This window comes from Mandrillus leucophaeus, unplaced genomic scaffold (genome assembly GCF_000951045.1).
Source record: "Mandrillus leucophaeus isolate KB7577 unplaced genomic scaffold, Mleu.le_1.0 Scaffold48, whole genome shotgun sequence".
In the NCBI taxonomy this organism is placed as follows: Eukaryota; Metazoa; Chordata; class Mammalia; order Primates; family Cercopithecidae; genus Mandrillus; species Mandrillus leucophaeus.
Window position 1 is genome coordinate 4,425,063 of NW_012105142.1, and position 14,834 is coordinate 4,439,896.

The 14,834-nt window shown below is 51.2% G+C and overlaps 1 protein-coding gene across 4 annotated transcripts; it reads right to left on the reverse strand.

Annotated features, from left to right (window-relative positions):
• Positions 1-4,018: 4,018 nt before the first annotated feature.
• POP4 (processing of precursor 4, ribonuclease P/MRP subunit (S. cerevisiae)) lies at positions 4,019-13,511 on the reverse strand. 4 transcript variants are annotated; one of them, XM_011995267.1, is made up of 7 exons: positions 13,458-13,511; positions 11,128-11,180; positions 9,220-9,443; positions 7,914-7,991; positions 7,679-7,740; positions 5,884-5,985; positions 4,019-4,576 (listed from the first exon to the last, which is right to left on the reverse strand). In XM_011995267.1, the coding sequence occupies exons 1-7, from the start codon at positions 13,462-13,464 to the stop codon at positions 4,440-4,442; spliced, it is 663 nt and encodes a 220-aa protein (XP_011850657.1). In that variant the 5' UTR covers positions 13,465-13,511; the 3' UTR covers positions 4,019-4,439. The 4 variants fall into 4 exon arrangements, with proteins under 4 accessions (XP_011850657.1, XP_011850658.1, XP_011850660.1 ...); XM_011995268.1 differs by having other exon boundaries at positions 7,914-7,985; positions 13,458-13,494; XM_011995270.1 differs by having other exon boundaries at positions 9,220-9,522; positions 13,458-13,480.
• Positions 13,512-14,834: the final 1,323 nt, after the last annotated feature.

A 14,834-nucleotide genomic window follows, 5' to 3' on the forward strand; every position in this document is an offset into this window, starting at 1 on the left:
GACCTGCCTCCTGTGGCTGGAGGTTATCTTTTTTGGGCAAAGCAGACCAAGACACAGAATAGCTGAATCCCACTTGGGGCCTGTCCATTTCAATGCCCTCTAGGACAGCATCACCTGCCCTCCTGTGAACACAGCTTATCTCTGCGCCTGTCTGTGGGGCCTGTCCCTTTCAGATGCTCTCCAGGACAGCAGTGCCCGCCCTCCTGTCTATCTCTGCGCCTGTCTAGTTAGCAAGGCTTGCCCTTCACAGCTCAGGAAAAATTACCAAGAATGTTATTGACTCTAATTTTAATTTGTCTAGCACTCTTGTTAATGATGTCTATTTAAGACATCCATTAAAGGCCCACGAGGTTAATTAAATGGACAATTCCAATACGGTTCTATTAGAACCCCTTCTATTAAACTAATATTATAGACATTTAACAGATGTCTTAATTAGACATTATAGCTAAGAAATGCAAACTAAATTAAAGATAAAGGCATTGTCCAGAAAGCAATTTTTTTTTTTTTTTACAGAATTTATGGCTTTGTGGAGGGATGTTCCTGTTTACTCTTCGGAACCTGGGAGATCAGTCATTTGATGATCTTTACCAGCCTCCAGGAAACGTCGGCCTGAGAGTCCCAAGTCTGAAATCACAGTCCAGACCTCAGAGCTGGAAGAGATTTTACACACCATCTGGAGCCCAGCGTCCTCAAACATCAGTGATCAGCTGGGGTCTCAGGTAAACACACAGCTGTCTGGGTCCCGCCTCTGGAGGCTGATTCAGTGGGTCTGAGGTGCAGCCCAGGATCTGGCTGCTCTGAATGTGCACCCACTAACTCTGATGTGGGAAGTTCCAGGATGCCATTCCAGGAATGCTGGGTCTAGTCTAATGGCCCCACTTCACAGATGGCAGCACCAAGATCCCCAAGACTTCAGAACTGCATGAATGGATCAGCAGAACTCCACCTCCTGCCCCATGGATTAGGGCTTTTCCAGCATCTCTGCCATCTCTCCACTCCTGGCAGCCATATACCCCTTCTGGCCTCTCCTCCTGCCTGCCTGAGCCTGGGGGCAGACCCTCGCAGGCTTCCCCTGCCTTCCTGGGTCCTCCACGATGCTTCCGCGGACTCCCGCCCTGAGCCTTGATGTGAATACACTCTTCACACCCACAGCTGCCCAGAGCTGGAGTCCCTGCTCCAGGGAGACCTCTCTGCCCATCCTGCCCACCTGTGCACGCATTTCCTCCCCCATCCAGACTGTGCCTGGCCCCAGCGGGAGGAGGAGTTCAGCTGTTTGCAAAAATGAAGGGGCACTGGGCAGCCCTGGGTACTGGAGGCAGCAGCCCTGGACCCAAGTTCCTGTATGAGCATGTCACAGAATCCAGTGGTGATGGCAGTTCAGGGGCCAGCAGTGGGGGTGGCTGCACTGGCTAGTGGTCCAAGCAGCCCATATGGGGGGACGAGAAGGCCAGGTCAGTGTCTGAGGATGGGAGCCAGGTGACTGTTGGAGACTTTCTGGGAGGCACAACCAGTCTGTCCTGGCTGGGACAGCTTCGGGGTGGCAGTAGACTGACTTGGGTCTCCAAATTCATATGACAAAGCCCTTGCCCCCAGTGTGACTGTCTGGAGATAGAGACTTTCAGGGGGTCATAAGAATAGGGGCCTAATCCAATAGGACGGGCATCCTTCTACAAGGAAAAGACTCCAGGGATCACTCTCCTTGCACACAGGGAGGAAAGGCCGTGTGAGGACAAGAAGGGAGAGGCCTCCCCAGAAACCAACCCTGCCAGCACCTTGATCTTTGGCTTCCAGCCTCCAGAGCTGTGAGAAAATGCTGCAGCTCCAGCGTGTGGCATTTTGTGATGGAGATTAGAGCAGACGGATACATCAGCCATGGTCCACACTGCCCTTTCTCCTCCAAGCACCTCATCCTTTCCCCCGAGGCTCTGGCCTATCCTCTGCAGACCGTGTGTGGCAGCTGGGCACTGGGGAGATGTAAAGGGCCCCTGGGCCCCACTCTTTGAACAGTGGGTCGCTGGGCTGATGTCTCCCAGTCCTGCAGCCTCTGGGTCCTGTCCTGAGTTGCTAACCATTCTCTCTCTCCTCTTTGGCACTTTCTCTGGTGCACGGAGGCTTACACGAGGAGAATGTGGCTCTATTTCCCACGAGACCACATGGCCAAGGTCTCAGCTCTGCCAGGGTCCTGCTCCTTGGACAGTGGACATGGGAGAGATCGGGCCAAAGAGTACCACATCACCCTCCATGACAAGCTGTGCCGCAGTCTATGGAGACATGGCAGCCCTGGCCCCTGCCCCTGCCCCTGGGCCTCAGGTCATGCTTTCTGCAGCTGTTTCTCATCAGGAACCATGTCCTGCCGGGCTGGGCCCTCCCCTTTCCCCCCTCTACCTGGGAGATGACATGGCCCCTGGGTAGACCATGGGGGCAACAGTGTGTCCTAGAAACAGGCAGGCACAGCGGCAGCTTTGTGGCCGGCGAGCACCTTTGCCACGTCTCCTTGGGGGAGAGGGAGTGATATCTACAAATGAAACAGCCACTCACACAGAAACTTGAGTCTGCGCCAAATGAAAAACAGATTTCACATGGCAAGCAGTACCAACAACTTTTCTGGAAAGCAACTGTGTATTTACACAACAGTGGACGTCTTTTACATTGCAGAGGGGTGGGTAAGAGCGGGATGGCTAGAAAGCTACAGCACCTATTCGGTTATGAACGCTGCACTTTCAGACGGCTGGGGGAATAGATGCCACTTCCCACTCAAGACAGGGATTTGCTCAGAGGGAAAGCAGGTAATAAAGGCAGCACATCCTGCACTTTAGAACCGCATCCGTCTCATCCTGCAGCCACCCTGTAGCTGAAAGCACAGTTCTGGAGCCCAACTATTAGGTCCAAATCTCAATTTTGCCCTTGAGTCAGCGAGGCCTTGGGCAAGGGGTCCCTTGAATTCTGTCTTCCTAAGGTAGACAAGGACGGCCACACCACAAGGCAGTCGCTGGGCCGGGTCCCGTGTCCCTAGCCCGTGCGTGTGTGCATCACTGGCAGCGGTGACTGCGTGCTGCTTGGGGGAGAGCACTTGAGCCACCTCAGAACACCCTGGTGAGCAGCGGACACCTGCACCAATGGAAGCAGGACCGAGGCACCGGGTTGGTCCCTGTGAGACTCTGGGTGCATTGTGAGCCTTGGGGAGGGGCAGCGGCAGAGACCTGGGCCTTTCTGGTCTCCTGGCACACAGCAGTCAGCATTCCCACTTCTCTTCTCCACCGCGGTGTTTCTCTCTGGTGTGGTCTGGGTGGAAGGCAACAGGAACACAAAGCCCCAGCACTGCTGCTTCTCCTGGGGGAGAAAAGATTTGTGGCCTGCCTTTCGCCAGGAGGGCTCCTGGCCTTGCCTTGTTGATCGGCAGATACTTGCTCCTCAAAGGGAAGGGGTAGTTGGTCCTTCTGAGCCATGTTTCTAACCCATCTGGTAGGCTGGTCTCCTGGCCCACTCTCACTGCAGCCCTGGGCCCGCTCTTCCTCTGGCCCTGCATGGAAGGGCCTGCCTGACCCACTGGCTTTACAGACACACCGTCAGAGGGCCAGAATCAGACTGAAAAGCCAAGTCTTTCAGCAGCAAAAATGGCAAAGAGATCAAAGGGCGTCAATGCTGCTGGCGTGGCTTTTGCAGGTCTGACCTTGGGAGGTGATGCCAGGCGACCTCCTTTCAGTCCTCCACGGCTCAGCCTGGCAGCTCAGGAGCGGGCACGCTGTGGCAGGTCCCATCTCACTATGCTGGGGCGACCGTGTATGGGCACAGCTGCACACAGTGCTCTGCTCCTGGGGTCCACCCCAGCTGCAATTCCTGAAGTGAATAAGCCCTAAGTCACTTAGCAACTCACCCTTCAATCCTCTTCAACCTTCCTGAAATAGCAAAGTAAACCTCAGGTAGGTCCAAGAGTTCCACCCAAAGGCGCACCTCTGTAGACACCTGCCATCCAATGGACCTCTGGGGCCCCCCTTCCCTTTCAACCTGGCTGGACTGCAGCAATACCTCCTTTATCTGATCCCTGGTTATGTCCACATGTGGACTGTATTATCACAGACGCAGCTGATTCACCATAGAGCACTCAGAAAACATGGAAAAGTATTTTTTAAAATCGAGTGATACTAGTTAAGTCAACCAGCGTTAACCCCGGTGTGCTTCTTGCCAGTCTGCTCCTCTCCATGGGAGTCACACAAAATGAAGATCTCCTAGAAAGAGAAATTCCTCTGTCCCCTGACTTCGTCACTCGGTACACCGCGACCTTCCCATGTTGTTGAGCATCCTCAACCCAGAACACGTCACTGGCTGGAGGTGGTCTATAAACCGAATTGGCTTAACCATCTCTTCACTGAAAGGTTGGCATTTAGGAGTGTCCAGTTTTCAGCTGTCATAAACAACTGCGTTAGATGGCAAAGAATTCACAGGTCAATCGTTCCCTTCGCTTTGAACTTCTTCGCAGACCTTTCACTTGACCGAAGCTGGAATTTGCTCCCGTAAATGTAGGAAATAAAGCCATCGATTTCCACAGTGAACACACAGTTTAGCTTGGGGATAACTGGAAAAAAAAAAAAAAAAAGTGGGGGGAGAAAAAAGATGAGGAAAAATCCTTGGCAGTAAATATTCATTTATTTATTTATTAATATTTTACTTTTAGGTAGAATATTATTCGGAACACATTGAATGAAAAAAATAAGCTAATAGGAAATGGGAAACCCGCAAGGGGAGGGGCATTAGGGTTACATGTGGTTATTCTGCCACAGGTCCATCTAGTCACATGCTAAATGTAACTTGGCACCTAATCTTCAGGGTAAAAGGCTATACACCAAATTCCCAGGACCAGAAAGTCCCAGAACACCCGCCAGAAACTGGTTTTCCCACAATAACTTTCAGATGGGCTCCTGGCCTTGTGCTCTGTGGGGAAACTCTTACACCACTTTCTGAGGTTTACAATGTGAGGCAGAAGGATATGTAGGAAAATAAGGGAAGCAACAAGAAAAACCAAGCTCAAAAATTAAAGGAAGAAGGCTGGATGCAGTGGCTCACGCCTATAATCCCAGCACTTTAGGAGGCTGAGGCAGGCGGATCACTTGAGTTCAGGAGTTTGAGACCAGCCTGTCCAACATGGTGAAACCCTGCCCCTACTAAAAATACAAAAATTAGCCAGGTGTGGTGGCGCGTGCCTGTAATCCCAGCTACTCGGGAGGCCGAGACAGGAGAATCCCTTGAATCCGGGAGCGGAGGCTGCAGTGAGTTGAGATTGTGACACTGCACTCCAGCCTGGGTGAAAGAGCGAGACTGTCTCAAAAAAAAAAAAATAAAACAAAATAAATAAATAAAGATAAAAAAATTAAAGGAACAAAACCCTCTAACTACAGTTTGTTATCTCTGGATTTGTGAGCAAGGTGGGGTGTAGAAATCCTGGGAGACCCAAAGTATCTGCTGGAGCAATGCTGGCCACCGATGGAACCCAAGTGTTATCACCAAGGACACGGCTCAGAATTTCAGGGACAGGCGCCGCTCCTGTTTCTACCCTGCTGCCTGTTTGGCTACATTCCTCTGGGAGCAGCAGCCTTGGGGCAGGTGGAGGCCCTCTCCTGGCGCCCAAACAGACCCAGGTCCCCTGAGGCATGGCCAAGATCTTTCTTCCGCTTGGCCATTTCTGGCTGGGGCCGCTGGCTGCACTGACACACGCCTCTTGGGGGCGCCACGGGAGCAGAGGGTGGTCTCTGCAGGCTTTAATGCAGGTTCAGTAAGTATCTGCAATCAGTGCTCAAACCAAACCCTTGGAGCCTCGAGGAAAAGGCTAACGCAGTAGCTGGAAGCCACAGCCCACACGCAACGCCCTCGGAAACTCCTACATACCTTTCAGGCGGTCTTCTTTGGTGATAATTTTGAAAATGTGCTTTGTTTCCTGTAGAAGGATTCCTGTAATACCCACATAAGAGGGGCACTTGGATTTTGTCACTGTGAAGAAAAAGGACAGTTCCAGGCTCAGGCCTCTGTGGTGCTGGGGGAACCACAGACAAGCAGGCCTCAGGGGTCCAGGGTGCTGGTCCCACCCTCTGAGCTAGCAGATGAAGGAAGACAGCACCCAGGGTGTGGGGGCTCAACAGCTGGGCACTGACGTAGCCAACGAGAATCCAGGCTTGCCCTGGGGCTCTGCAGTCTCTGGAGTGTCCTATGAGGTGTCCTTCGGAGAGTCTGTGGCCACAGCAGTCTTGGGCAGGATTCTGGAGTCAAAGGTCACACACGCGCCCAGCACCATCAGGACCCACGGGCTGGCTGCTCTGATGCAGCCAGGACTCCCTTGCAGGATCTGCACAAACACCACCATGCACTGCCCAGGATGCTGGCTGGAATGTGAGTCCTGCTGCAGAGCTGCCCAGCAGCCAGCACTGCGAGACGAGCCACCATCACAAGCAGCAGCCCCTCCCTCGTCCTGACCCGAGCCTCAGTGTAGGTGACAGAGTCACCAAGCAGCTGCAGTATGCCTGCACCGTCCTCGGGAGATGCCAGGGACATAGCATGGAAAGAGGCAGTCCCGGATCCTGCTCTCACGGAGCCCAGGTTCTAGCAAGGCAGGGTGATGCATGGTGAACCACACCATTCTACTTTCTGACAGCGACGAGTGCTATGAAGAGTAGGGACAGGGCAATGAGTGTGGAGGGTCATGGTTCGCAATGGTAGACCCTCAGGGGAGTGGCATTGGAGCAGGGCTGAACAATCAGAAGTGGGTCTGTGCACACACAGGAGAACCCCCCGGCAGAGGTAAGGAGCAGAGGCGAAACCCTGAGGCAGGGCAGGAGGAAGGCAGTGTGGGAGGCCTGCTGCCCCAGGGAGCGGGGAGGCCTTCGACCACAGCAAGGAGGCAGGTTTACTCCCATACGATGGGACGCTGCCGGAAGACTTGAAGCACGGAAGGAACGTGCTCTGATTTCTATATAACCGGCACTCCGGCTGCCTGGTGCAGGGAGGAGCTGTGTCTGAGGTAATGTGGGGAATGACAGTGGCTGAATTTAGGTAGTAGGATGTTCCGAAGGATTAGAGGAGGGGATTAGGAAAGAAGAAACATAGACACTATTTCGGTTTTTGGCCTGAACAACCAGCGTAAATAACTGAGTCATTAACTGAGATGGAAAAGAGCAGGAGGGGTTGCTGTGAGAACTGGGGGTAGCTTTGGCTATGTAAAGTCTGAGATGCCCCCTGAACATCCAGGTGGCTGTGTCAAGTGGGCAGCTGGATGCCTGAGCCTGGAGTTCAGGGGACGGGCCTACGCTGGAGACGTCACCTTGGGGGCTGTCAGGTGTAGCTGACATTTGAAACCATAGCATTGGATGAAAGGGATTCTGTGTTCACAATTCCAGGCCATGGGTGAGTGCCCACAGCTACTGTGCCCTTTAGGGTACCAACAGGGGTCCCTGTGTGGAGAAGGTACACGGAGACCACTTAGGGTATGTCCAGCAAATGGCCAGACAGGCTAAGACAGCCAGTGAGAAGCATCTCCCACCCTTAGTGCGGAGATGATGGTGACCGGGGCCCATCTCAGGGAATCCACACGGTAAGGAGCGTGTCCAGCAGAACACACGCCCTGGGTCTCCACAGAGCGACAGTGTGGACCTCCGGGTGGCCATGTGCTACACGCTCTTAGGTAAATTACCTGAAATAATAGCCCCGTGAAGATCTGCCTTTAACAGCTTGGCCTGAATCATCTGTGGCTGCCTGCAAGGTAAACAGAAGCCCTTGATTTACATCATGATAAAAAGTTCCAAAAGAAGCAACTAGGTCTTCAACCATAGCCAGGCAATACCAACGCTGGCTCCTGAAGCTGCATTTACAATGATCAGAGACTTGAGATCCACCCCAAAGAGCGAAGCTTCAGGAATGCAACTTACGTGTCTGGCTTTAGCCCACTGCACAGGTCCCTGATGTACTGTTTCCAGAGTTCATGGAGAGGGAGGAAAAGACTGTATCTGTGGCAGAGTCAGAAACGGAAAAAGTTAGACATCATGAGCTTGGGATGACAATGTCCAAATAGCACAGAGCTTGGCTTGATGCCAACAACTGCGGCCTGGGATCATTAGGAACTACGTGCAAATCTTAGGATGAGCAATTGAGCTGGTAACAGAGACCAAGAACCTTCACCTCTCTAACCTCAGTTTCCTCATTGGTAGGACCACACTAGCCCAGGGCGGTGTCCACTTGGACTTCTTTTCATGAGAGAGAAATAAATGTGAGTCTTGTTGAAGCTACTGTTATTGTGAGGTTTTCTGTTACGTGAAATTGAACCTAGTAAGCCCCCAATAAAGCAGGGGTTGCTGGTTGTCACGCAGGTCCTCATGTGAGGCAGCAGGCTGGTCTGGAAGGTGGGCAAGCAAGTGGTGGGGAGAAGAAGAGGGGAGCAGGGGTGAGGACCCCAACAGCTTTCCTCTGGGCCATTATCTCCAGTCTTGATGCCTTGTGGGGAATCCGTTACCATGAAGCCTTAGGTTAGAGAAATGAGGACCTTAAGCTCAAACCCAACTCGGGTTCCACCCGAGAGGCAAACTCTGGGAGGCAGCAGCCCCTTCTCCACTTGAGGCCCAGCTGATCTCCTGAGTGGGGCCGGGGACAGCGTGGCATACTTTAAGCGTCTTCTGGAGTGTGGGAGGCTATTTGGCTGTCGATCTCCAAGCAAAAACCTACAGACAGCCCCAGGACACGCACACTCAGACCCGTCGCCAAGGAGGGATGGAGGGTTGGCTGGAGGAAGGCATCCTCCCACAGGACAGGACAGTGATGCATTCCTTTGGGAAACTTCTGAAACGTGTGGGCAACATCTTGCTTTGGCAATGAAACCCCAGTGGGTGACTGTCTGGCGCTATTAAAAGCTACAAAGTGATACACACTAAAAACATATCAGTTCCTCTTTTCTGTCTAACAAAGCCGAGGGACAAACAGCCTGTTGCCATGGACAACAGATGTACTTGGACGGGTCTTACTCGTGAAGGTGAGGAGAAAGGCCAGACAATGAGTCCTGTCTCACCCACTTCGCTGAACACAGCCCAGATTGGTAAAGGAAGGCTGCCCTCTTGTGGCAGACAACAGAGAGGCGCCCTTAGCTTAGGTGGAGCCAGGCTGCCTCCCCAGCGACTCAGTCAAGTCCACACACCCAGAAGGGTAAGCACCGCGGGCAGAAAGACTTGGGGGAGCTCAGGTTACCTCTGCTGCTCTGGTTTAATATAAAAGAGCCGCAGCTCCCTCCTTTGCCTGGCAGAGAGGCCTTTGGCTTTCTTCCTCTTCTCCTTGCGCTTGGGGCGGGTGAAGTACTCCAGGACCACGGCCTTGCGCTGCAGGTGGTCCTCGCGGGCCTGCGGGCTCATGCCGGGTGTGCTGCGCTTCAGGAAGGCCCTCACGAAGGCCTCGGCCCGCTGTGCTCCTGGAGGCTGCAGGCCGACAAGGGGGTGGAGTGCTCACTGCTCTGGTCTGGGCAGCCCAGGATCCCAGGCATATCGCCCGCAGCTACTGGGAGAGCAGATGGGGCCCATCCCTCCACCCACTGAGGCTCACACCCCGCTCATCTGCCATGCGTCTGCTACCCACAGTTGCCCAGATGTAAGTCACACTCACACACAAATTCATGACCGTTTGTTACACACAACAGCATGTCAAACGCTCACTTCCTGCTCTGGCCCTGCTTTTCTGAGGTTATTCTGATGAGGACCAAAACCTTTCTATCTGGAAGAACACTTCAGTCATTCTTGGCAGAAGAGAAAGCTTGAGAAATGTGTAACAAAGATATTCAACCAGGCATGACCAGATGAAACTAAGTGAGCTCAGAGTAGCACTAAGCTATGGAGGAAGTGATCCTAACACTACACAAAACAGCAAAACTAGGGCTCCAGGGTCAGCCAAGCCTCAGGGGGTAGGGACCCTGACACTGTGCCCTTGGGACAATACTCCTCAACTGGGTTTCCAGCAATGTGGGCATGGTGTGGCTACTCTCCAAGAGGTCTGCTCCTGCCCCGCAGACCATCACTTGGAGGAAAGTACCGTCAAGAGCATCTCAGGCCCCAGACTCTCTCTCTCCAAAGGGCGTCACTGAGAGCCGGGCGTCAACTTACCATGAATGAGCGTAGGCTCTTAGAGAGGACTTTTGAAAAAATGACTGTCATAAATGTGTGCAATTCTCAAACAAACAAACAAGCAAGCAAAAACCTCCAAGCTCACTACCTCTCAAGTTGGAGTTCCAATAATGGATTCCTCATTTGGTGGCAGATGCCGCTGCCCTCGCGCCTGCCACAGCCCTGGGCAGTTCTCTCTCCTAAGGGCCTGTCTCCTGGCTGGGCTGTTTCCTGAGCTTTTTGCACTAGCCAGGTGCTAAATGCTAAGACTGAGGCTGACAGACTGATGCTGATCTGTCATTAGTAACCCAGCCCTCCCTCTGTGGGAGAGCAATGGGGATGGGAAGATAGGGTACACATAGCCTTCGAGGGAGCTCACGGTATGATGGTGGGAACTCTGTCTGCTTCAGTTTTGCACCTGTAGATGCTAACTAAAAATTAATTCACTCTCATCATTGTGACTATAATAGGACAATGATCTGATTCTCTTAAATACCTGAGTTCCTCGTCTTTCACGGAGAAGTAAAATAAAGGCATACTGGTCTTTCAAAATCTTGCTTTCAAGGTAATGCTCTCACTATGAGTTACAAGAGGAACTTTTGTGAAACTGACAAAGCAGGCCGAGGCATCCAGATATAATCTGTCAATTTCACTTATGATATGTAATTGCACACCTTCTGCAGAAGTGCAGAGGGCACAGTGACAAGGTTGAACGATGCTGCTCACCACATGGGCACAGCCTGGTGTCCCCAACATAGTGGGAATGATAAAAGGTTAAGAAAAGCCTCATTTTACCAAACTTGACTTTGGCACAACAGAAAAGGAGGCCGGCAAGTGGGAACAGGTCATCAGAACTACAGACTTTGATCCAGCCTTAGATGTCTGCCAGAAAAATGAGGAGTACAATGTGGGTAACGACATCTCAACCAGTGACAGGGGCTCAGAAGCTACTGAGCCATCTTTGCCATCACCTCTGTTGCTCCTGGACCTCCTGCCAAGAACTGACCTGGACATCAGAGTCTTTCGCCTCTTTCTGAGACAATGCATGGTAGATCACACCTAGGGGATTAAAAACAAGAAATGATCAATTCTTGTTGGGTATGGCTGTAAGACCCAAGACTTCTCTAACTATGAAAATAACTACACCGCTGGATGCATGGCTCACACCTGTAGTCCTAGCACTTTGGGAGGCCAAGGCGGGTGGATCACCCAAGGTCAGGAGTTCGAGACCAGCTTGGCCAACGTGGTGAAACCCCGTCTCTACTAAAAATACAAAAATTAGCCGGAGGTGGTGGCTCACACCTGTATTCCCAGCTACATGGGAGACTGAGGCAAAAGAATCGCTGGAACCTAGGAGGTGGAGGCTGCAATGAGCCGAGATCATGCCATTGCACTGGCCTGGGTGACAGAGACTCTGTCTCAAAAAAAAAAAAAAAAAAAAAAGAACTACACTTATAACATATGCTTATTCATATTCAGAGATAGGAGATCAGGTTGGTATGAAGAGCAAAGCTTTCTTGGATGCCTCTTATCCCACCCTCTGGCCACATCTATGCTAGAAGTTTCAAGCTCATGGTTTAAAAAGAGTGCTTCTCAAAATTTAATGTGTGGAAAAATCTCTGGGATCTTATTAAAATACAGATTATTGGTCTCCTACCCTAGATCCTGAGTGTCTAACATATTCCCAGATGCTACTGCAGGTCAGGGGATCACATTTTGAGTTGCACTGGTTTAAAATATCCCAAGTTAGAAGCCTGAGCCCTTGCTTACGAGGTAACTCATTTAAAAGTTATATGATATAGCTGTCTAGGATGTAGATGGTTAGAAATAGGTTTTGTTAACGGTAAGATGTTTAAAAAGATTCTTCACATTTTAATATGAAATTATAATGTATCATATAATCAAGGGTGTCCTGAACTGATGAAATACAACCGTTCTTCCTTTAAACTCAAAATATACATCAGTCAATAAAGTTTCAACCTCTAAAACAAATTCCACACTTCTGTTTCTTAATTTACTGAAAGAAGAAAACCATGGTACTGGGGACACAGTACAGGTGTGAATGGAGTAAGAATGGGACTACTAAGGCCTGGTTTATGAGCTAAATAGCTAGAAAATGTAATTTACACTATACTCTGTAAATTTAATTCCAGCTTTCTTGTACTTCCCTGAGAATGTCTGATGCAAGGTGGTTACAAGTTTTCTGTTGTTCTTGTTTGTTTTGATATTGGGTCTTTCTCTGTTGCCCAGGCTGGAGTGCAGTGGCACAATCATAGCTCACTGCAACTTCGACCTCCTGGTTTCAAGTGATCCGCCCACCTCAGTCTCCTGAGTAGCTGGAACTACAGGTGTGTGCCACCACACCTGGCTTTTTTTTTTTTTTTCTTTCCAGTTGTTGTAGAGATGGGGTCTATGTTGTTGCCCAAGCTGGTCTTCAACTCTTGACCTCAAGTGATCTCCCTGCCTCAGCCTCCCAAAGTGCTGGGACTACAGTCATGTCCCACCACACCCAGCCAGGTATGTTTGTTTGATCAAGCAAACCAATGTGGCTGCAAGTTTTATATACAGCATCTAGTTCTCCCTCAAGCGGAAGTTGGGGATTATAAACTGTAGAGAGCAACTTGAGGGGCCTGATAACTTTGCTTCACCTGTTACAGGTGCTTAGTAACAGACTTGGAAGTCTTTCTGCAACAATACACATCTAACAATTACTGAACACTCATTACTCGCCAGAAACCTCATTAAAAGGTAGACATATTTTTTCCCATCACACTTGTGCCCATGAGCAAATTGAAGCTCCGACATGCTGAGACAATCTACTTGATCATATAGGTACAAAGTGGCAGAGGTGAAAAATCAAAATTCTGATCGAAGGCCCAGTCTTAACGGTGACTACACGTCCCTCCTTGGCACATGTCCTCTACCCCTAAGTCCCAAAGCTCTGGGTTAGTGATATCATTCCCCAGCAGCTCTCGGCGCGTTGCATCAGATAAGAGTGCGAAACCAGCTCGCAGAAAGGAGCAGGGTCTTGACTGCGGTCACCCCGGGAGGTAGTGGCCAAGTTGGGCCAAGGCCTGGAACCCTCCTCTAGCATCGCACACCACTGAGCAGCCCCCGGGAGAACCTGCCTCCAGCCCTGACATCCCTCCCTAGCTCAGAGGTCGAGCCAGGCTAACCCGTGTTCCAGCCCTCAGTTTTTATGTAGGGTGGGCGCATTCCTGTAGCGGTTCTTTAGGACTCCGCAGCGACAGGCAGCCCGGACCCATTTCACCCACAAGCACCAGGATCCCGACCCTTAACATCCCCAACCCTCTCTAACTTCGTGGCCCCGCTTACTCTTCATTCTCGGACCGCTTCCGGCGCGCTCTGATGACGCACTGGCAGTTGCTGTCGCAGACTCTCGGATATCGGAGATGGCGCTGTGTGTGACATCACCGACACTCGCCCACCTCGGGGGCGCATGCGCTTGGATAGGGATTGGGCGACTGAGAGCGTCTTAGCGGGTGTCGGGGAGCAGTGGGGAGGCGTAAGTCGCTTCTTGGGGCCTTTTCCGCTGCATCTTTTTGCGGGACAGTCAGTAGGGTTGGGGTAAAAGCATGTGGAATGCTTTTGAAGGTCCAGAGTGGAGCGAGGCGAGGCGACTTGGAGAGGACTCGAAGGTTGGGGACCTGGGAGGGCGGAAATGGGACCGGGACGGTGGGATGACGTCTTTGTCGTCCCTAATCAGCGCTCTTACGGATGAGCCGCGGCAGCTTTCGCTGTGGGCACGGGCACCGAAGCTGGGACAGCAGGCTTAGGTTCTAGTGCCGTGTCTGCTGCTGACTAGCTGTTTAACCTCGCTTAGGTCACTCATCTCTTAAGCCTCACTTGCAGTCTGTGCTGTGAGTGGGATCGGCCGCACAGGTGATGATGCGCCTCCTGGGTCCCTTTGATGGTTTCAAGACGCTTTCTTGAGACTAAGAATATTAGTTTTTATCAATAAAAAATCATAGCAATAAGATCAAAGGTGGCTCACACCGTGGGAGGCGCAGGCGGGAGGAGCTCTTGAACCCAGGAGTTCGAGACCAGCCTGGGCAACATCGGGAGTCCCCCATCTCTACAAAACATTTTAAAAAAAGATTATCCAGGCGTGGTGGCTCGTGCCTGTAGTCCCAACTACTCGGGTATCTGAGATGGGAGGATCACTTGATCCCAAGAAGTTCAGGGCTACAGTGAGCCTGGATCATGCCACTCCAGCCTGGGCAACAGAGTGAGACCCTGTCTCCAATAAATAAATAAATAAATAAATAAAAAAGATACCCCATTGCTCAGTGGAAAGGTGCAGGAGGGCCTGGTGCAGACTTCTCAGGAGTGACCCAGTGCTGGGCAGAACCGTGGTGCCCCAATTTCTGCTGAGCACTGGGCCTGTGCTGGGTGGGAGAGAAAAGCAAAATGGTCCCTGTGTGGTTCTCAACTTTGAGTACAGTATACATTTCTTTACAGGGGATTCTGGGAGTATGTCCAAGGGTTTGAGTTTGAGAAACATTGGCTTACAGTTTCTTTGGTGGTTACCTTGTACCATTTTGATTTTAAACATGAGACTGCAGGCACTGAAATTCGTTCATCCCAGTGACCCCCAGCACATTGACTTTATATATATAAAATTTACATATTAGTTTTTGCATATGTCATACACTTATGCATTTATTTTATATGTATAAAATTGAGAAATAC